At 44.5% G+C, this 20,902-nt stretch overlaps 2 protein-coding genes across 13 annotated transcripts in view; both read left to right on the forward strand.

The window, feature by feature from the left end:
- The first annotated feature begins 263 nt into the window (after positions 1-263).
- Positions 264-13,000, forward strand: LOC137250379 (protein transport protein Sec24D-like). 9 transcript variants are annotated; one of them, XM_067783046.1, is made up of 10 exons: positions 264-282; positions 951-1,016; positions 1,078-1,554; positions 1,619-1,845; positions 1,906-2,135; positions 2,193-2,509; positions 2,563-2,850; positions 2,910-3,088; positions 3,144-3,277; positions 10,475-10,549. In XM_067783046.1, the coding sequence occupies exons 3-5, from the start codon at positions 1,444-1,446 to the stop codon at positions 1,979-1,981; spliced, it is 414 nt and encodes a 137-aa protein (XP_067639147.1). In that variant the 5' UTR covers positions 264-282; positions 951-1,016; positions 1,078-1,443; the 3' UTR covers positions 1,982-2,135; positions 2,193-2,509; positions 2,563-2,850; positions 2,910-3,088; positions 3,144-3,277; positions 10,475-10,549. The 9 variants fall into 9 exon arrangements, with proteins under 9 accessions (XP_067639147.1, XP_067639145.1, XP_067639143.1 ...); XM_067783044.1 differs by having other exon boundaries at positions 267-285; XM_067783042.1 differs by lacking the exon at positions 264-282 and adding an exon at positions 286-304 and having other exon boundaries at positions 878-1,016.
- Positions 13,001-13,392: 392 nt separating this feature from the next.
- Positions 13,393-20,902, forward strand: part of LOC137250380 (protein transport protein Sec24D-like) — a 12,766-nt gene continuing 5,256 nt past the window's right edge. For 3 of the 4 annotated variants that reach the window (XM_067783052.1, XM_067783054.1, XM_067783051.1), the window contains exons 1-9: positions 13,393-13,428; positions 14,004-14,142; positions 14,204-14,680; positions 14,745-14,971; positions 15,032-15,261; positions 15,319-15,635; positions 15,689-15,976; positions 16,036-16,214; positions 16,270-16,403. In XM_067783052.1, coding sequence (XP_067639153.1) covers positions 14,570-14,680; positions 14,745-14,971; positions 15,032-15,107 — 414 coding nt within the window. In that variant the 5' untranslated portion in view covers positions 13,393-13,428; positions 14,004-14,142; positions 14,204-14,569 and the 3' untranslated portion in view covers positions 15,108-15,261; positions 15,319-15,635; positions 15,689-15,976; positions 16,036-16,214; positions 16,270-16,403. The remainder of the gene's footprint in view (positions 13,429-14,003; positions 14,143-14,203; positions 14,681-14,744; positions 14,972-15,031; positions 15,262-15,318; positions 15,636-15,688; positions 15,977-16,035; positions 16,215-16,269; positions 16,404-20,902) is intronic. The other variant, XM_067783053.1, reaches the window with a different exon arrangement.

Genomic DNA, 20,902 nt, shown 5'->3' on the forward strand with positions numbered 1-20,902 from the left:
CATACCTAGAAACATAAATAAAAATTCCATGTACTTTGTTTTTGTAAACTCCCTGCAAAAATCGTGTGACCAAAAACGCACACAAACACACGAATTTTTGACAGGGGTGACGATTTGGAATGAAAAATTCTTCAAATGAAATAGCATGTTGACAAATTTAGCTTTCCCACAATGTATCGTGCTCTCTCGCACCTATTATTGTTATAGGGATAGCAAAATACGTAATTTTTGCGTGCAAAAAAATTCTCCATTTCTAATTCAGCAGAGACAGCAAAACATTTGGTGGTCGAAAATTTTTTCAATTGTGAGAGTTTTAAATGGAATATCTCCGGAAATATTTAAAATTAACAGGGAGTTCTCCAGATCACATATATATATATATTTTAAAGCTCGCAAACTTATAATTTAAAAGTAATTTGGTGTTAAAGTTTGCAAATTTCTATACAAATTTTATATGTGGATACGTATATATATGTGGCAGCACAGCTTTGTAATGTCATCAATAAAATATATGTATATATATACTTATATATATGTGCATGTTGCTACAAAAGCGCGATTGATTTAATAAAAACATTTATAATAAGTGAAAACAATGCAAAAATGAAATGTGAAATATACTAAAATGCAATTTAAGTTTATCGTTGCCAATTTATATAGATATGTATGTGGATTAAGGTTTTGAAAGATGTGTAAATTGTAATTTAAAGTTCTATAGAAATTTGTTAAATTTGCAAACTTTAACAACAAATAACTTTTAAATTATAAGTTTGCGCACTTTAAAATATATATATTTGTGATCGGGAGAACTCCCTCTTTCATTTGATACCAAGTTTTACCCCGAACTCGGGGGTGTTATTCTAAAATTTTCACAAAGTCTTTAATATACAAAGATTTTTGCTGTTTATTTCGACAAAAATTTTTGATTTGATTTTTGTGCTCATCGAAAGAATTCACAATTATATAGCACCATGCCGCGAATAATGATAAAAGGTGGTGTGTGGAGAAACACTGAGGTAAGCATTTGACGTGACTGGTTACTCTTGGCCGTTTATTAACTAAATTGATAACTTTCAGGATGAAATCCTCAAAGTAGCTGTAATGAAATATGGCAAAAACCAGTGGTCACGTATTGTATCACTGCTGCATCGCAAATCTGCCAAGCAATGTAAGGCACGCTGGTACGAATGGCTTGATCCTAGCTTAAAGAAGACAGAATGGTCACGCGAGGAGGATGAAAAGTTTTTGCATTTTGCCTAATTAATGCCAACACAATGGCGTACAATTGCGCCGATTATTTCAGAGGGTTAACTGGCACCAATTGTTCACACCAAATTGTTAGGTACAGGATTCGCCACGGGTAGGTGAGGTTGGCAATCACAACCCCTTGAATCATTTTGGTCGGCAGGTATGCCGCGGATATATTCTTGGCACTTGTAATTGATGGATTTTATGATGCCACCAACACAACCTGGACAGACGCCAATGCTCAGTCAACCACCCAAGCCGTGTCAACCCCCATACCCGGACACGTCCGGACGTCTTGGTTATAATGTATGCTAATACAACTAATAATTTACAAATTTGCTGATGATTATTTTTGTGTTATTTTCTTTAGCAACCACCTGCACCTGTTACTGGTAAATATCAACAGCCGCAACAGTATGATCAAGCCCAACGCTGTTTAGATCCCGATCAGATGCCAAATCCGATAAGCGTTATCATTGAAAATCAAAATAGGGCTGGTGGTGCTTTTATTACTAATGAACAGGGTTTATTACCACCATTGGTGACCAAAAAATATGTGGTAGAAGATCAGGGTAACTCCTCGCCACGTTACGTTAGGTATCGATAATCGAAATTAATGTTTTGTTTGGCAATTACATTGATCTTCCTTCTTTGCAGGTCGTCTTTGTATTGCCTACATGCAACAGCTGATTTATTAAAAACAACAGCTTTGTCCATTACACTTACCGCCTGACCAATGGCACGAACGGTTGAGGGTGAATATGAGCCACCCATTGTAAATTTTGGTGAATTGGGTGCTATTAGATCTAATCGTTGCAAGGCTCAATAGCAACTTGTAGATGCTGGTTGTCGTTTCCAATGTCTAATGTGTAAAGTAACAAGAGATGGTAAAAAAAATCTTTCACTTTTACTTGTGTTCACTGATCCATATTTTTTCTCAACAGTGCCAACTGCATATTTCCAACATTTGGGCCATACCGGACAGCGTGTCGATAAATATGAACGTCCTGAACTTGTATTGGGTACATGAGTATTTGTGTAAAAAATGCTTGGGTATCGATAGCTCTCATGGTAAACCTCAACTCATATCCACATCAATGCCTCGCATTCAATTGGGTTCACGTAGTATGGACAAGCATATTGTTGATTCCAGTGGTAAGGCCACAATTTCAAATGAACTGGCAACCATTATAAAACTATTGGATATTGTGAATCCAGCCGTAAAACTCTAGTAGACATCGCCAAATTTCAAAATGCTGAGGTAAGTTTTTTGTTATATTAGAATGTGTAGAATAAAAATGTTTCTCTTATCAGGTCGGCGATGGCACCACTTCAGTAGTACTTTAAGCAGGTGAAATCTTAAAACAAGTTAAACCATATGTTGAGGAAGGCGTGCATGCACGTATCATCATTAAAGCTATACGTAAAGCATTATAATTATGCATGACCAAAATATGACATGGCTGTACATGTGGAAGCGCCAATCACAGGAACAACAAAGTGCTTTATTGGAAAAATGCTCTGCCACAGCAATGTCCTCCAATGTCCAAGAGTATCAGAAAATTGTTAATGCTGAATGGCGTCTCCTGTACAATAAAATAGGTAAGTAAGGCGCCAATGTTGTGTTTTCTAAACTACCAATTGGTGATGTTGGTACACAGTATTTTGCAGATCGTGAAATGTTCTGTTAGTGTACCAGAAGAAGATTTGAAACGTACAATGAAAGCTTGTGGTGGAGCTGTTATGACTACAGCTAATGATATTAATTCAAGTGTTTTGGGTCAATGTGATTACTTTGAAGAACGTCAAGTTGGTGGTGAACATTTCAACATTTTCCAAGGTTTGATAGTGGGTTTGACATTAACTTCATTTTTATAGTTTATAATTATTTAAAGGTTGCGTTAATGCTAGAACATATACATTGATTTTACGTGGCGGTGCCGAACAATTTTTGAAAGAAACTGAGCTTCGTTACATGATGCTATAATGATTGTGCGGCGTACAATTAAACATGATTCTGTTGTTGCTGGTAAGTCTCACTCTGAGTGTGGATTTTGTTGCGAACGGTTGTGTTTTGAAGTCGCGGACAGTCGTTGTAATAAATTCAGTGTGTACCTAAAGAGTGTGCTTAGTGTGTTTTGTAGCAAAACAAAGGGGCGTAAAAACCTTTGTTTGTGTGATTTATTGAAAGCATTGGACATTTGGAGCCCCAAGTTAGCGGTCAGTCGAAGGTCAATCTCCGGCAGGCCCTAATTTTTGTGCGTGTGTTTTGGTTGTTACCAATTTTCGCCCTAACCTCAAAGTGCTTGCACGTGGAGGTATACTTGTGTGTGTGCGCGCATTCAATCGGCTGTGAGTGAGTACCCAGGTGAAAACTTGTGTGTGACTACACACTTTTCCGCTTGGGACCAGTGTTGGACTACTTGCTCAGTGAGCAATTGTGGACAGCCTGCGTAAGGGGGCATAAACCCATACTCGAATTAGTGGCAGTATCAGCTGTAGCGTTTATAGTCTGCCCGTTCAGCTCGGCGTAGCTTCGTGCCGGTCGACTCGTCCCCGATACGGGGAACAGTGTTCCGTCCGTCGGGGCGGTGGTAGTGACCACGTCAGCACTTTGCTGACAAACAGCGTACGAGCTACGTCACCGCGCTTTTGCTATAGCTGACGGGTTAGCCTGCTACTGCTGCTGACCACTGGTTCTGAGTGGTTATAGCCCTCTAATTTAGGACAGCCTACATTCGCCCAGTGGGCATCGGTCTTCTCCTGGTGATTACTTCCACATCCGTGTCGTGTAAGTGTGACCAAGTTTGTCTCTGGCGACAGGTGCTTTGGGGAAATGGGGGGCGGTGCAAGGAAGCGCCCGGGGCCGCGTTCCGTCGGAGGTCGTTCTTCTGCGGCCGCTGATGGGTCGACCTCGGGAGAGGACAAAGGTGTTAGTGCGCGACAATTTTTGAAGGTGAACACAGGTAGGCCTACCGCTGTGCAAACTGGAGGTCGAAAAGCAGAAAAAAAGGCGGGTAAGTCGGGGATACCGGTGGCGTCCGGGAAGGCGACCACCTCGAAAATTGCTGTGCAGATGGGTAAGGGCGGGCCGAGTAAGTCCGCGAAGTCAGAAGATGAGGAGAGTATTCTCCCGAAATCCGACGACGACGCGGAATTACCCAGTCTGCCGGAATCCGGGGTATGTCCCTTAAGCTGGGACAAATCGGATGTAGTGGGGGGTGCCGGATTCGCTGCTGAGTCCGTGGTGACTACTGTCGCTGGCTCCTCAACCGAAGGTAGAGCAGCCGATGGCGTGCCAAAGACTGCTGCTGACGTTGAGGATGCAATCGACGGTAGTAAAAGTGCGGGCAATGACGCAAACGAGCCGGTGAAGTCTGTAGGGGGGGAAGTAAGTGGGAAGAAATCTGTGGAGAATTCGGGGGAGAAGGGCGCTGGCGCTGTTGACAGCTGCGGACCACCCGCTGGCACCGAGCTTTCCGGCGGTCAGTCCGCTGGAGGTAAGGCTGCCAGTGGGGGATCCCCTGCAGCTGGCGGGAGCGCTAGTGCTTCGAAAGCTACCTCTGGAGTGGACAGCTCCTGGGTTGTTGCCCTAAAGAGGATCACCGCTAGCTTTAGTAAGGTGGTCTTTGGCAGGTGCAGACCTCAAGTCTGCTGAGAGGCTGATGGAGGTTTCCTCAGAGTATGAGGCCCTCCTAATGACGGCTATAGCCGAGAATGCCCGACTCCGCGGACAAATCGAGGCGATGTCACTACGGGGCGTCATGCTGGGGGTGCATCCCCACGCAGCGGTGGATCTACCGCCGCAGATCGTTTGGTGATGCCGCCTCCGGGCACGACGGTCCCGGCTGCCATCGTACCTTCGCCCGCTGTCCCAAAGCCGCTCCACACCTGGTCGGCGGTCGTCAAGGGCGGCAAACCCGGGGTCTCTGCAAAAGAGATAGTGGAGAAGATTAATAAGGAGGTTGGGCCGACACTTGGTGTACGCGTGCACCAAGTGAGACCTGTGCGGTCGGGGGGGTAGTTATTCGCCTACCCTCCAAGGAGGAGCGGGATAAAGTCCTCGCAAATAAGAAGTTTTCCGAGGTGGGTTTAGAAGTGTGCGAAAACCGGAAGCAAGGCACTAGGGTGGACATTCGGGGGGTTTACGCGCAAATCTCCCCTGATGAATTCATGGAGGAGGTCTTTCGTCTGAACCTCACGAAGGTTGACCCTGAGTGTCAGAAGTCAGAGGTTAGGCTGATCAGTCGACCTTGGAAGGCAGACGTCGAGGGAGCAACGGTGACCGTCACCCTGGAGGGACCGGACAAGTTAATGTCCCCTCTCTTGGATGCGGGCCGTTGCTATGTCAAATGGTTTTCCTTCCCGGTTCGGCCGGAGAGTCAAACCTACAGCTGCTTCCGTTGCCTGAGTTATGACCACCAGGTGAGGGACTGTGGGTTGAAGGCTGCCGTCTGTCGGAGGTGCGGACAGGAAGGGCATATTGAGGCAAAGTGCCCTAATGGGGTGCATTGCCGAAATTGTGCATTCAGGGGCAGACCTGCCGCGGAATGCCCAACATATGCTGCCGTTGTTGCCCGTGCACTCGCCAGACTTTAATGGGGTTGGTCCTTCAACTCAATTGTCAGGGAGCGTACTCCGTTGTGTGTGACTTGGGGGCGCGTATGGCTGAGGAGGGTTGCAGTATTGCCCTGCTCCAGGAACCCTACACTACCAATGGTGTGGTGAGAGGGCTTCCTGGAGGGTTTAGGTCCTTTTGTGACCTTCGGGGCAATGCTGCGCTTGTGGTGAATGAGCCAAATTATGAATGCTTGTTGTTGAATGGGGAATATGTGTGATCATTGAGGGCTCCTTCGGGAGAGCCGTCTTTGCAAGCATATATTGTAAGTTTGGAGAACCCATGGAACCATACATCCGATACCTCGATACGGTGCTACTACTTGGGAGTAGCACGCCAGTTATCATTGGTGTGGATGCCAATGCCGTATCCCCTATATGGCATAGCAAAATATGCAGGACTTCTCCTGGATATGCTAGTCATGGACGGGGCGAGGCGTTGGGCGAGTGGGTACTCACCTCTCACGTTCATGTTGTGAACGAACCGAGTGGGTGGTACACATTCGATGGGCCCATGGGCAGGAGTGACATTGATGTTACTCTCATGAATGAGCCAGCAGCGAGAGCGTTCAGTTGCGGATGGAGAGTAAGGGGGGGTGAGGGGATAAGCGACCATAATCTCATTGAGATTGTGGTTGCTCCCCGTACCACCCCGGATATGCTTGGTACGCCTTCCGTAATGGGATGGCGTACTGCCGGGGCAAATTGGACTCTGTACGGGTTATACGTCGAGAAGGAGGTGACTGCTACACCCCTCGATGTATTTGCAGAACTCCCAGTAGATCAGCATATTGCCCTCTTGAACGCCTGTATCTGGCGGGTCAATGACAGCATATTTGAAAGGTGGAAGAAGGAGCGTTTTCGCTGTGTCAGGTGGTGGACGCGTGAACTGACCCAGAAGAGGAGATCTGTCAGGCGCCTGAGACGTCGGTTTCAACGCGCCCGGCATATCGATTCCGATGGTCTGTCCCAGCTTAGAAGTCAATTAAGTGTGGAAACGCGTGAATATAAGAGAATGGTTGTAGAGGTGAAAGAGGAACAATGGCGCAACTTCGTGTCAGAAAATTCGAACGACCCCTGGGGACAGGTCTACAAGATCTGTAGGGGTCGCCGCCAGACCGAAGTTAATTCCCTCCGTGTGGGCGAGCGAACAATATCAACATGGAGGGAATGTTCAGAGCTGCTTATTGAAGGGTTCTTACCTCCCCTTGCACAAGACGTACCTGTACCTCCACTAGAAGTTGAAGAGTTGGATTATGCATTTGGCCTGGTTAGGTCTAAACGGTCTCCGGGTTTGGATGGAATAAACGGAGAAATGTGCAAGTGTTTGTGGAAGTTTATTCCGGAATACTTGGAAGCCGTTTATGATAAATGCATATGGGAGGGTTACTTCCCACGTGAGTGGAAAGCTGCTAGGGTTGTCGTTCTCTTGAAGTCGCCCGACAAAATAAGGTCTGATCCTCGGTCATACCGAGGTATCAGCCTTCTTCCAGTGCTTGGAAAAGTGATGGAGAGGGTTATGGTTGAGCGGCTTCAGGAGCTAGTTGGGGGTAACCAGTCGGATAGACAGTTTGGGTTTAGGAAAGGACGTAGCATTGAAGACGCCTGGATGCATATCCAAGACTGTGTAGAGAGAAGCTCCAATAAATATGCTCCGGCCGGTCCGGAGTAGGTGGATACTCAACCGGAAGTGGCTTCGGCTGCGAAAGTCAGACCAAGACTTTAAAGTGGTATCACGGGGAACAGATAGCCCGCGGAGCTTTCTCCGTTTCTGTTCATTTGCGGTTGGCCCCTTTGGTGGTGGCTGTGGTTGATATCCGAATGCGGTAAGAGTTGGTCAGCTCGAATGTGGAGTTGCATTGCAACCGGGTGCCATGACCCATAGAATGGAAGAGGTGTTAGATAGGCCTCCAACCCCACCAAGGTGATGATGTGTCCACTCACATTATCGATTGGTACCAAGGTAAGCGAGCCTTGGGGGCTGGTCAGACCCGCTTTGACCTGTGTACTTGGTACATGCGTGAGGTTAGGTCTTCGAAGACAGGCACTCACGTAAAACCTACACTCGCTGTTGCTGGTAAGTCAAAATACAAATTGAAAAAAATTTCTAATCTTAAATTGTTAAGCAAAATTATGAAAAGATTGTGTCCAACTCCGGAAGAAAAAACTATAAAATTTGTGTCAGTGAAATGATAATTATTGCTTTTGGTTGGTATTTTAAGGCATCGTCATCGAGTTCCTTCTGATCGTATATGCCGGTTCTTTTGCATTCTTTTACATGCATAAAGTGCCGTTTAAGCCTTCCTCACCTTCTCCTACACGTTGAGCTTCCATGACAGCTTACTGTCTAGGATCATTCCTAGATATTTTGTGCAAGGTTTCCCCGTAGGGTCGCCCCTCCTAACTTAGGCCTGGTCCAATTAGGGGCCTTGTACCTCTTTGTAAACAAGACCATATGCAACGTCATCTGCATAAACCGTAAGTTTTTCTGGTCCCTCGTAGAATCCCCTAAGCAGTTGGTTAATGACCAGCGTCCACAGCAGAGGTGATAGCACCCGGAGTGCCCCTGTCCACTAATTTCGTGGCCGCATACAATCCCCATTGCGATGTAATCTTACTGCAGTTTAACATGCAGTCGATCCATCTGGGTAAGGCTGGATGTACTTTAACGTAATTAAGACCATCAATAATCGCCCATTTAGAAAGCCCCGGCAATGCTTAAGAAGACTTCTAGAGCATATTCCTTATATTCCAGGGCTTTTTCTATGCTTATTACCACCCTATGCAATGCGGTGTCTACTGACTTGCCTTTGGTGTACGCTTGTTGTGTTGTGGAGAGCAGCTTTTCATCCACGTTGGACTTTATGTACACATCTATCAGCCTCTCAAAGGTTTTGAGCAGAAATTATGGGTCTATAATCTTTGGGATACACGTGACCGATCTTCCCCGCCTTTGGTAGGAAAGCTACACGAGCAGTTCTCCAAGAGTGCGGTACATGATTCAGTTTATGCACCCATCGAATATTATTTTAAGCCATCCCACGACCGCCCTACTTGAAACTTGTAGCATGGCCGGACATGTACCATCTGGGCCCGGCGATTTCACCACCACTACGAGGTCCTCAGTAGTGTAATTAGGCAGCATATATGAATGCAGCTATTTCCTTACCATTACTACAGCTCACACCCGTCCTTCCGTTTGCGCATAGTAAACGCCAAATCCGCGCGCGCTAAGTCCAGAACCCTTTCCTCCCGATGGAAGCCACGGCTCCTGGATCAGCGCGTTAGGAGGAGGAGTTCGCTCGACGCCACTTTACTGTGTTGGAGGTTTATCTGTATGACTCGCAGTACCAATGGGCTGCTTGTCCCCCTCCAGCACCTTCATCGTGACGTCGTCGTCCTCCTCTAGCCCTTTTGGTTTAGAGTGTTCGAAGCCCCCTTCAGCCTCTTGTACCTGTTGTGCCGGGTGTTCCTCTGTGCGACTCACAGCACCATCTGGCTGTTGGTCCCCTTCTAACACATTCGGGGTGACGTGGGCTACCTCCACCTGTCTTTTTTCCCTTAGGCTTTTGAGGTCCTTTTCGACGTCCACCGTGTTAGGACTTTAATACCCGCGACTTCTTTTCCTGAGTCGCATATACATTTTGCCTGTACCTAAGGACATTTTTCCAAGCTGCGCGTACAATATATCCTCCGCCTGCTTGTTTATTTGGAAGATGTATAACTAACCTTCGTCCATAGGCCGAGATACAGTAAGGACCTTCGAATCCTGTGTCGGTATGTTCGGATTCTGATTCTGCAAAAGTCGCAGTGTATCCTCCGACTTCATCACGCATGGTATCCATACCTTAACTTTGGAACCACTTCCTCCAGCCATCGCAAGCTCGCGATGTTGTCGCACGCTATCATCTTCATACCATTATACCATCCCCCGAATCAAAGGTTGGAAGGAGCTTACTTGGTTATTCCCGCATCATCTTAAGCATTAAGCTAATAAGCTCCTTTTCTACAGATCTGGAGATCGGCTAAGACCTCACACCAACGACGATTTTCGTTACAATTGCTAGTGCATGCTCTCCAAGATGTAGATCCTGATCGAAAGTCACACCCAAAATTTTAGGGTGTAAGACAGTCGGTAGGGTAATGCCATATGGTCGACATTTGGCGCGGTCATGTTTTAAATAAGGTCACCGATGATTTGGTTGGTGACAATATCAGGTTTCGCGAGGCGACAAAACTGGAGAGATTGGGGAGATAGCTGTTTATTTTATTACAAAGCTCATCGATGTAGGAAACAATAGCATAGGCGTAGAAGCAATAGTGACTCCTGGTGGTAAAGGTAGCTATTGATATGTAGAAGTTAAGCAGAAGTTTGAATATGAGTTTTTTAAGTTATAGCAAAAAAAGCATTGAGGATTTTTAATATCTTACCAGGTACCTTCGTACATGTTTCTAAGAATGAAGAATAAAACCTATTCAAACTCAATTTTCACCAGGACAAAGCCGCTGAGACTTCGCTATACTTTAACATACAATACGTTACCCCATTTTAGCACAACTATCATTTTTTGATTTTATTAAATTTTATAAAATGTTTCTTCCTCTACAGTTCTATTTCGGTATGGGATGGTAAATATGGCTTTCGCATTTTCTCCATCAATAACTGTGAAAAGGTGGAAGAAATCTATGCGTGTAAATCTCACATATTATCTTGGTCGAGCGTTTCTTCAATAGCTCTCTAGTGGTGATGGTGACAGCAGAGAAACCCAACTGTTTACAAATGTTACACTTTAAAAAGAATCAAAATATCTGCCATTGCGTCTACGGCTCAAATACCCACAGTATATGAATGAATCGATTGCACCTAATTGTCTGCCTAACGGATAGTATACATATTCATCAAATCGAAAATATTGCACCAAACGAACTGGGTCTGAATACTGAAACAGTACACATATTCAAAATCGATGAGGAGGCTGTGATGATGGTATAGGGTGAGTTGTTGAATAACATACGAAAACCACTTTAACCCATCTATATATTTGCATTACAGCTAAAGCGTTACAAACAGCAAAAATTGCTGGCGCCAAGCAATTGGAAAAGGCAGTGAAGCTTTCATCACACCGTACGGATGGTGTAAAGTTAGAAACTGCTGTTGTAACAGCTGCCACCGACACAACGGTCATCTCTACTTCGCCGAGTAGCGGCTCGTCCGACTATCTATCGAAGACAGTATAATCATATCTTTTGCCAACACAGGTTAGCGATGTGCATGCACAGGAAATGATTTCAATTGGAAAACAAAAATCAATTAAGAGAGTTGATTTATTATTAAAGTATTTACTTTTCTTTATATCAACAGTATTAATTTAAGTTGCAATATCACGTACATATATAATAAGGGATGTGATACGATTGCTGTCGGAATTAGATTTGAAACCAATCAATACTCCTGCTATGGGTTGTAGAATTATTGTTTGAATAATTAGATTTAGAACAATAATAAGTCTGACTTAATTACAAGTCGTACATTTTTAAGTTCATCAATTATGACAGCAATCGGATTCCGCGACACCTTTGAATATTCTTGATCTGAAAAAAGAGTAAACCTAATCTGAATTTCTACTAAGCTTTAAGTTGTAGATTATTCAAATAATTGGAGTTTTTTCTAAAGCTTAAAATTATTTTCTGCTCGCTTAGAAAATATTGCAATTGGAAAACAAAAACCAATTAAGAGAGTTTATGTTATTATTAAAGTACTTACTTTTCTTTATATCAATTGTATTAATTTAAGTTGCAATATCACGTACATATATAATAAGGGATGTGATACGATTGCTGTCGGAATTAGATTTGAAACCAATCAATACTCCTGCTATGGGTTGCAGAATTATTGCTTGAATGATTAGATTTAGAACAATATTCAGCCCGATTCTGCATTTCGACTTGGATTGGAATTTTTTCGATTTGGCGATTTTGGTATTCTGCATTTCGATCGTAGTTCCGTTTTTCTAAGTTGAAAATTGGTTGGCGGAAAAATATTTTCTTTTTATTTTTTTATTAATTTATAACAGAATTTTAGCAAAAATATAAGTAAAACTTGTTGAGAAACGTAAAAGGTTTGATTATGATTTTTTTTTATATGTTTCCAAGTCAAAAACAACATGTCGATGTCGAAGTCCTTGGACGTATTTGCCCCGCAAATGTATTTAACACATACTTGAAAGCATCCTTATTGAGTCGAACGTTTTTTTGAACCTAAATAAGAAAATAAGTCATTAAACTTTACCACTTTTAAGTTAAATATCTTTCAATTCACTCCTCTCAAATAGATTACACAAATCTCGCAATATTTGCCTTTCCATTCTCGCTTGGCCATTTTCGTATGCGTTGCTTTCCAACTCCACAAATAATGCCGAGGCTGTTGCTTCCATTATAATAGACAGCTATAATTTGTCTGTTTGTTGGGTCCAGTTATATGCCAAAGCATGCTGCCGGAGTAGAGGAAGTTGAAGCGAAAACGTAAACAATCCTTGCGGAAAGAATAAATAAATCTTCATAAAGTATTTTAGGCCACTGCAATGAAATTAGCATCCATAAAATTCAGAAAATGTCAACTATATTCGTGCAGGAATCCGTTTTAACAAAACTTGGTGGCCACGGCAGGGAATTGGACAAAAGAACAACAAAAACACACTTACAATTATGTAAGCTCTTCACTCAAAAAAATATAACTCGGCGGCAATATATTCTATTCCTTTTCTTTGTACAAAATGGCTTGGATAATAAAATATTAACGTTTTTCAGTGTTTTTTACAAATTTTCTTTAATTTATTTTGTTCCATTGTTCACACATTCCGTACTAACAGCTGATTTCTCTTTACGATTCCGTCGTAATGCAGAATAACAAACTTCGATTAAAGCGGAGCGTAGAACGGGAACGTAATCGAAATGCAGAATAGGGGTGATTATTTTTTTGCTCGCTTAGAAGAGATTTCAATTGGAAAACAAAAACCAATTAAGCGAGTTTATTTATTATTAAAGTTCTTCTGTTTTATATGAACTGGATTAATATAAGTTCCAATTTCATGTACATATATAATAATATTGAAAATAATAAATATTGAAAATTCAATTTTTTTGGTTCATATTTTATTCATATGGCTGCTCCAGGTAGAGTAAATCTGCAGGTAAAATTCACGTTATATGGCGGTTATATAAATGGTAAAACCGCAGTAAAATTGATTGTCAAATGACTCGAAAATGTAGAGTGAAATGACGGAAAAATGACCGCCATTTGACGAGCATTCCCTGCAAAAATCGTGTGACCAAAAACGCACACAAACACACGAATTTTTGACAGGGGTGACGATTTGGAATGAAAAATTCTTCAAATGAAATAGCATGTTGACAAATTTAGCTTTCCCACAATGTATCGTGCTCTCTCGCACCTATTATTGTTATAGGGATAGCAAAATACGTAATTTTTGCGTGCAAAAAAATTCTCCATTTCTAATTCAGCAGAGACAGCAAAACATTTGGTGGTCGAAAATTTTTTCAATTGTGAGAGTTTTAAATGGAATATCTCCGGAAATATTTAAAATTAACAGGGAGTTCTCCAGATCACATATATATATATATATTTTAAAGCTCGCAAACTTATAATTTAAAAGTAATTTGGTGTTAAAGTTTGCAAATTTCTATACAAATTTTATATGTGGATACGTATATATATGTGGCAGCACAGCTTTGTAATGTCATCAATAAAATATATGTATATATATACTTATATATATGTGCATGTTGCTACAAAAGCGCGATTGATTTAATAAAAACATTTATGATAAGTGAAAACAATGCAAAAATGAAATGTGAAATATACTAAAATGCAATTTAAGTTTATCGTTGCCAATTTATATAGATATGTATGTGGATTAAGGTTTTGAAAGATGTGTAAATTGTAATTTAAAGTTCTATAGAAATTTGTTAAATTTGCAAACTTTAACAACAAATAACTTTTAAATTATAAGTTTGCACACTTTAAAATATATATATTTGTGATCGGGAGAACTCCCTCTTTCATTTGATACCAAGTTTTACCCCGAACTCCGGGGTGTTATTCTAAAATTTTTACAAAGTCTTTAATATACAAAGATTTTTGCTGTTTATTTCGACAAAAATTTTTGATTTGATTTTTGTGCTCATCGAAAGAATTCACAATTATATAGCACCATGCCGCGAATAATGATAAAAGGTGGTGTGTGGAGAAACACTGAGGTAAGCATTTGACGTGACTGGTTACTCTTGGCCGTTTATTAACTAAATTGATAACTTTCAGGATGAAATCCTCAAAGTAGCTGTAATGAAATATGGCAAAAACCAGTGGTCACGTATTGTATCACTGCTGCATCGCAAATCTGCCAAGCAATGTAAGGCACGCTGGTACGAATGGCTTGATCCTAGCTTAAAGAAGACAGAATGGTTACGCGAGGAGGATGAAAAGTTTTTGCATTTTGCCTAATTAATGCCAACACAATGGCGTACAATTGCGCCGATTATTTCAGAGGGTTAACTGGCACCAATTGTTCACACCAAATTGTTGGGTACAGGATTCGCCACGGGTAGGTGAGGTTGGCAATCACAACCCCTTGAATCATTTTGGTCGGCAGGTATGCCGCGGATATATTCTTGGCACTTGTAATTGATGGATTTTATGATGCCACCAACACAACCTGGACAGACGCCAATGCTCAGTCAACCACCCAAGCCGTGTCAACCCCCATACCCGGAGACGTCCGGACGTCCTGGTTATAATGTATGCTAATACAACTAATAATTTACAAATTTGCTGATGATTATTTTTGTGTTATTTTCTTTAGCAACCACCTGCACCTGTTACTGGTAAATATCAACAGCCGCAACAGTATGATCAAGCCCAACGCTGTTTAGATCCCGATCAGATGCCAAATCCGATAAGCGTTATCATTGAAAATCAAAATAGGGCTGGTGGTGCTTTTATTACTAATGAACAGGGTTTATTACCACCATTGGTGACCAAAAAATATGTGGTAGAAGATCAGGGTAACTCCTCGCCACGTTACGTTAGGTATCGATAATCGAAATTAATGTTTTGTTTGGCAATTACATTGATCTTCCTTCTTTGCAGGTCGTCTTTGTATTGCCTACATGCAACAGCTGATTTATTAAAAACAACAGCTTTGTCCATTACACTTACCGCCTGACCAATGGCACGAACGGTTGAGGGTGAATATGAGCCACCCATTGTAAATTTTGGTGAATTGGGTGCTATTAGATCTAATCGTTGCAAGGCTCAATAGCAACTTGTAGATGCTGGTTGTCGTTTCCAATGTCTAATGTGTAAAGTAACAAGATATGGTAAAAAAAATCTTTCACTTTTACTTGTGTTCATTGATCCATATTTTTTCTCAACAGTGCCAACTGCATATTTCCAACATTTGGGCCATACCGGACAGCGTGTCGATAAATATGAACGTCCTGAACTTGTATTGGGTACATGAGTATTTGTGTAAAAAATGCTTGGGTATCGATAGCTCTCATGGTAAACCTCAACTCATATCCACATCAATGCCTCGCATTCAATTGGGTTCACGTAGTATGGACAAGCATATTGTTGATTCCAGTGGTAAGGCCACAATTTCAAATGAACTGGCAACCATTATAAAACTATTGGATATTGTGAATCCAGCCGTAAAACTCTAGTAGACATCGCCAAATTTCAAAATGCTGAGGTAAGTTTTTTGTTATATTAGAATGTGTAGAATAAAAATGTTTCTCTTATCAGGTCGGCGATGGCACCACTTCAGTAGTACTTTAAGCAGGTGAAATCTTAAAACAAGTTAAACCATATGTTGAGGAAGGCGTGCATGCACGTATCATCATTAAAGCTATACGTAAAGCATTATAATTATGCATGACCAAAATATGACATGGCTGTACATGTGGAAGCGCCAATCACAGGAACAACAAAGTGCTTTATTGGAAAAATGCTCTGCCACAGCAATGTCCTCCAATGTCCAAGAGTATCAGAAAATTGTTAATGCTGAATGGCGTCTCCTGTACAATAAAATAGGTAAGTAAGGCGCCAATGTTGTGTTTTCTAAACTACCAATTGGTGATGTTGGTACACAGTATTTTGCAGATCGTGAAATGTTCTGTTAGTGTACCAGAAGAAGATTTGAAACGTACAATGAAAGCTTGTGGTGGAGCTGTTATGACTACAGCTAATGATATTAATTCAAGTGTTTTGGGTCAATGTGATTACTTTGAAGAACGTCAAGTTGGTGGTGAACATTTCAACATTTTCCAAGGTTTGATAGTGGGTTTGACATTAACTTCATTTTTATAGTTTATAATTATTTAAAGGTTGCGTTAATGCTAGAACATATACATTGATTTTACGTGGCGGTGCCGAACAATTTTTGAAAGAAACTGAGCTTCGTTACATGATGCTATAATGATTGTGCGGCGTACAATTAAACATGATTCTGTTGTTGCTGGTAAGTCTCACTCTGAGTGTGGATTTTGTTGCGAACGGTTGTGTTTTGAAGTCGCGGACAGTCGTTGTAATAAATTCAGTGTGTACCTAAAGAGTGTGCTTAGTGTGTTTTGTAGCAAAACAAAGGGGCGTAAAAACCTTTGTTTGTGTGATTTATTGAAAGCATTGGACATTTGGAGCCCCAAGTTAGCGGTCAGTCGAAGGTCAATCTCCGGCGGAGCCCTAATTTTTGTGCGTGTGTTTTGGTTGTTACCAATTTTCGCCCTAACCTCAAAGTGCTTGCACGTGGAGGTATACTTGTGTGTGTGCGCGCATTCAATCGGCTGTGAGTGAGTACCCAGGTGAAAACTTGTGTGTGACTACACACTTTTCCGCTTGGGACCAGTGTTGGACTACTTGCTCAGTGAGCAATTGTGGACAGCCTGCGTAAGGGGGCATAAACCCATACTCGAATTAGTGGCAGTATCAGCTGTAGCGTTTATAGTCTGCCCGTTCAGCTCGGCGTAGCTTCGTGCCGGTCGACTCGTCCCCGATACGGGGAACAGTGTTCCGTCCGTCGGGGCGGTGGTAGTGACCACGTCAGCACTTTGCTGACAAACAGCGTACGAGCTACGTCACCGCGCTTTTGCTATAGCTGACGGGTTGGGCTGCTACTGCTGCTGACCACTGGTTCTGAGTGGTTATAGCCCTCTAATTTAGGACAGCCTACATTCGCCCAGTGGGCATCGGTCTTCTCCTGGTGATAACTTCCACATCCGTGTCGTGTAAGTGTGACCAAGTTTGTCTCTGGCGACAGGTGCTTTGGGGAAATGGGGGCAGCGCAAGGGGCGGTGCAAGGAAGCGCCCGGGGCCGCGTTCCGTCGGAGGTCGTTCTTCTGCGGCCGCTGATGGGTCGACCTCGGGAGAGGACAAAGGTGTTAGTGCGCGACAATTTTTGAAGGTGAACACAGGTAGGCCTACCGCTGTGCAAACTGGAGGTCGAAAAGCAGAAAAAAAGGCGGGTAAGTCGGGGATACCGGTGGCGTCCGGGAAGGCGACCACCTCGAAAATTGCTGTGCAGATGGGTAAGGGCGGGCCGAGTAAGTCCGCGAAGTCAGAGGATGAGGAGAGTATTCTCCCGAAATCCGACGACGACGCGGAATTACCCAGTCTGCCGGAATCCGGGGTATGTCCCTTAAGCTGGGACAAATCGGATGTAGTGGGGGGTGCCGGATTCGCTGCTGAGTCCGTGGTGACTACTGTCGCTGGCTCCTCAACCGAAGGTAGAGCAGCCGATGGCGTGCCAAAGACTGCTGCTGACGTTGAGGATGCAATCGACGGTAGTAAAAGTGCGGGCAATGACGCAAACGAGCCGGTGAAGTCTGTAGGGGGGGAAGTAAGTGGGAAGAAATCTGTGGAGAATTCGGGGGAGAAGGGCGCTGGCGCTGTTGACAGCTGCGGACCACCCGCTGGCACCGAGCTTTCCGGCGGTCAGTCCGCTGGAGGTAAGGCTGCCAGTGGGGGATCCCCTGCAGCTGGCGGGAGCGCTAGTGCTTCGAGAGCTACCTCTGGAGTGGACAGCTCCTGGGTTGTTGCCCTAAAGAGGATCACCGCTAGCTTTAGTAAGGTGGTCTTTGGAAGGTGCAGACCTCAAGTCTGCTGAGAGGCTGATGGAGGTTTCCTCAGAGTATGAGGCCCTCCTAATGACGGCTATAGCCGAGAATGCCCGACTCCGCGGACAAATCGAGGCGATGTCAATACGGGGCGTCATGCTGGGGGTGCATCCCCACGCAGCGGTGGATCTACCGCCGCAGATCGTTTGGTGATGCCGCCTCCGGGCACGACGGTCCCGGCTGCCATCGTACCTTCGCCCGCTGTCCCAAAGCCGCTCCACACCTGGTCGGCGGTCGTCAAGGGCGGCAAACCCGGGGTCTCTGCAAAAGAGATAGTGGAGAAGATTAATAAGGAGGTTGGGCCGACACTTGGTGTACGCGTGCACCAAGTGAGACCTGTGCGGTCGGGGGGGGTAGTTATTCGCCTACCCTCCAAGGAGGAGCGGGATAAAGTCCTCGCAAATAAGAAGTTTTCCGAGGTGGGTTTAGAAGTGTGCGAAAACCGGAAGCAAGGCACTAGGGTGGACATTCGGGGGGTTTACGCGCAAATCTCCCCTGATGAATTCATGGAGGAGGTCTTTCGTCTGAACCTCACGAAGGTTGACCCTGAGTGTCAGAAGTCAGAGGTTAAGCTGATCAGTCGACCTTGGAAGGCAGACGTCGAGGGAGCAACGGTGACCGTCACCCTGGAGGGACCGGACAAGTTAATGTCCCCTCTCTTGGATGCGGGCCGTTGCTATGTCAAATGGTTTTCCTTCCCGGTTCGGCCGGAGAGTCAAACCTACAGCTGCTTCCGTTGCCTGAGTTATGACCACCAGGTGAGGGACTGTGGGTTGAAGGCTGCCGTCTGTCGGAGGTGCGGACAGGAAGGGCATATTGAGGCAAAGTGCCCTAATGGGGTGCATTGCCGAAATTGTGCATTCAGGGGCAGACCTGCCGCACATCTTATGATGTCGGCGGAATGCCCGACATATGCTGCCGTTGTTGCCCGTGCACTCGCCAGACATTAATGGGGTTGGTCCTTCAACTCAATTGTCAGGGAGCGTACTCCGTTGTGTGTGACTTGGGGGCGCGTATGGCTGAGGAGGGTTGCAGTATTGCCCTGCTCCAGGAACCCTACACTACCAATGGTGTGGTGAGAGGGCTTCCTGGAGGGTTTAGGTCCTTTTGTGACCTTCGGGGCAATGCTGCGCTTGTGGTGAATGAGCCAAATTATGAATGCTTGTTGTTGAATGGGGAGTATGTGTGATCATTGAGGGCTCCTTCGGGAGAGCCATCTTTGCAAGCATATATTGTAAGTTTGGAGAACCCATGGAACCATACATCCGATACCTCGATACGGTGCTACTACTTGGGAGTAGCACGCCAGTTATCATTGGTGTGGATGCCAATGCCGTATCCCCTATATGGCATAGCAAAATATCCAGGACTTCTCCTGGATATGCTAGTCATGGACGGGGCGAGGCGTTGTGCGAGTGGGTACTCACCTCTCACGTTCATGTTGTGAACGAACCGAGTGGGTGGTACACATTCGATGGGCCCATGGGCAGGAGTGACATTGATGTTACTCTCATGAATGAGCCAGCAGCGAGAGCGTTCAGTTGCGGATGGAGAGTAAGGGGGGGTGAGGGGATAAGCGACCATAATCTCATTGAGATTGTGGTTGCTCCCCGTACCACCCCGGATATGCTTGGTACGCCTTCCGTAATGGGATGGCGTACTGCCGGGGCAAATTGGACTCTGTACGGGTTATACGTCGAGAAGGAGGTGACTGCTACACCCCTCGATGTATTTGCAGAACTCCCAGTAGATCAGCAGATTGCCCTCTTGAACGCCTGTATCTGGCGGGTCAATGACAGCATGTTTGAAAGGTGGAAGAAGGAGCGTTTTCGCTGTGTCAGGTGGTGGACGCGTGAACTGACCCAGAAGAGGAGATCTGTCAGGCGCCTGAGACGTCGGTTTCAACGCGCCCGGCATATCGATTCCGATGGTCTGTCCCAGCTTAGAAGTCAATTAAGTGTGGAAACGCGTGAATATAAGAGAATGGTTGTAGAGGTGAAAGAGGAACAATGGCGCAACTTCGTGTCAGAAAATTCGAACGACCCCTGGGGACAGGTCTACAAGATCTGTAGGGGTCGCCGCCAGACCGAAGTTAATTCCCTCCGTGTGGGCGAGCGAACAATATCAACATGGAGGGAATGTTCAGAGCTGCTTATTGAAGGGTTCTTACCTCCCCTTGCACAAGACGTACCTGCACCTCCACTAGAAGTTGAAGAGTTGGATTATGCATTTGGCCTGGTTAGGTCTAAACGGTCTCCGGGTTTGGATGGAATAAACGGAGAAATGTGCAAGTGTTTGTGGAAGTTTATTCCGGAATACTTGGAAGCCGTTTATGATAAATGCATATGGGAGGGTTACTTCCCACGTGAGTGGAAAGCTGCTAGGGTTGTCGTTCTCTTGAAGTCGCCCGACAAAATAAGGTCTGATCCTCGGTCATACCGAGGTATCAGCCTTCTTCCAGTGCTTGGAAAAGTGCTGGAGAGGGTTATGGTTGAGCGGCTTCAGGAGCTAGTTGGGGGTAACCAGTCGGATAGACAGTTTGGGTTTAGGAAAGGACGCAGCATTGAAGACGCCTGGATGCATATCCAAGACTGTGTAGAGAGAAGCTCCAATAAATATGCTCCGGCCGGTCCGGAGTAGGTGGATACTCAACCGGAAGTGGCTTCGGCTGCGAAAGTCAGACCAAGACTTTAAAGTGGTATCACGGGGAACAGATAGCCCGCGGAGCTTTCTCCGTTTCTGTTCATTTGCGGTTGGCCCCTTTGGTGGTGTCTGTGGTTGATATCCGAATGCGGTAAGAGTTGGTCAGCTCGAATGTGGAGTTGCATTGCAACCGGGTGCCATGACC

This window comes from Eurosta solidaginis, chromosome 4 (genome assembly GCF_040869045.1).
Source record: "Eurosta solidaginis isolate ZX-2024a chromosome 4, ASM4086904v1, whole genome shotgun sequence".
NCBI lineage: Eukaryota > Metazoa > Arthropoda > Insecta > Diptera > Tephritidae > Eurosta > Eurosta solidaginis.

Excerpts from the sequence above, each read along its gene's own strand:
- LOC137250379 (XM_067783046.1), top strand. The coding sequence starts at position 1,444 with ATGGATTTTATGATGCCACCAACACAACCTGGACAGACGCCAATGCTC. Across the intron at positions 1,555-1,618 it reads CCGGACGTCTTGGTTATAAT|CAACCACCTGCACCTGTTAC; the intron begins GTATGCTAATAC and ends TATTTTCTTTAG. Across the intron at positions 1,846-1,905 it reads TCCTCGCCACGTTACGTTAG|GTCGTCTTTGTATTGCCTAC; the intron begins GTATCGATAATC and ends CCTTCTTTGCAG.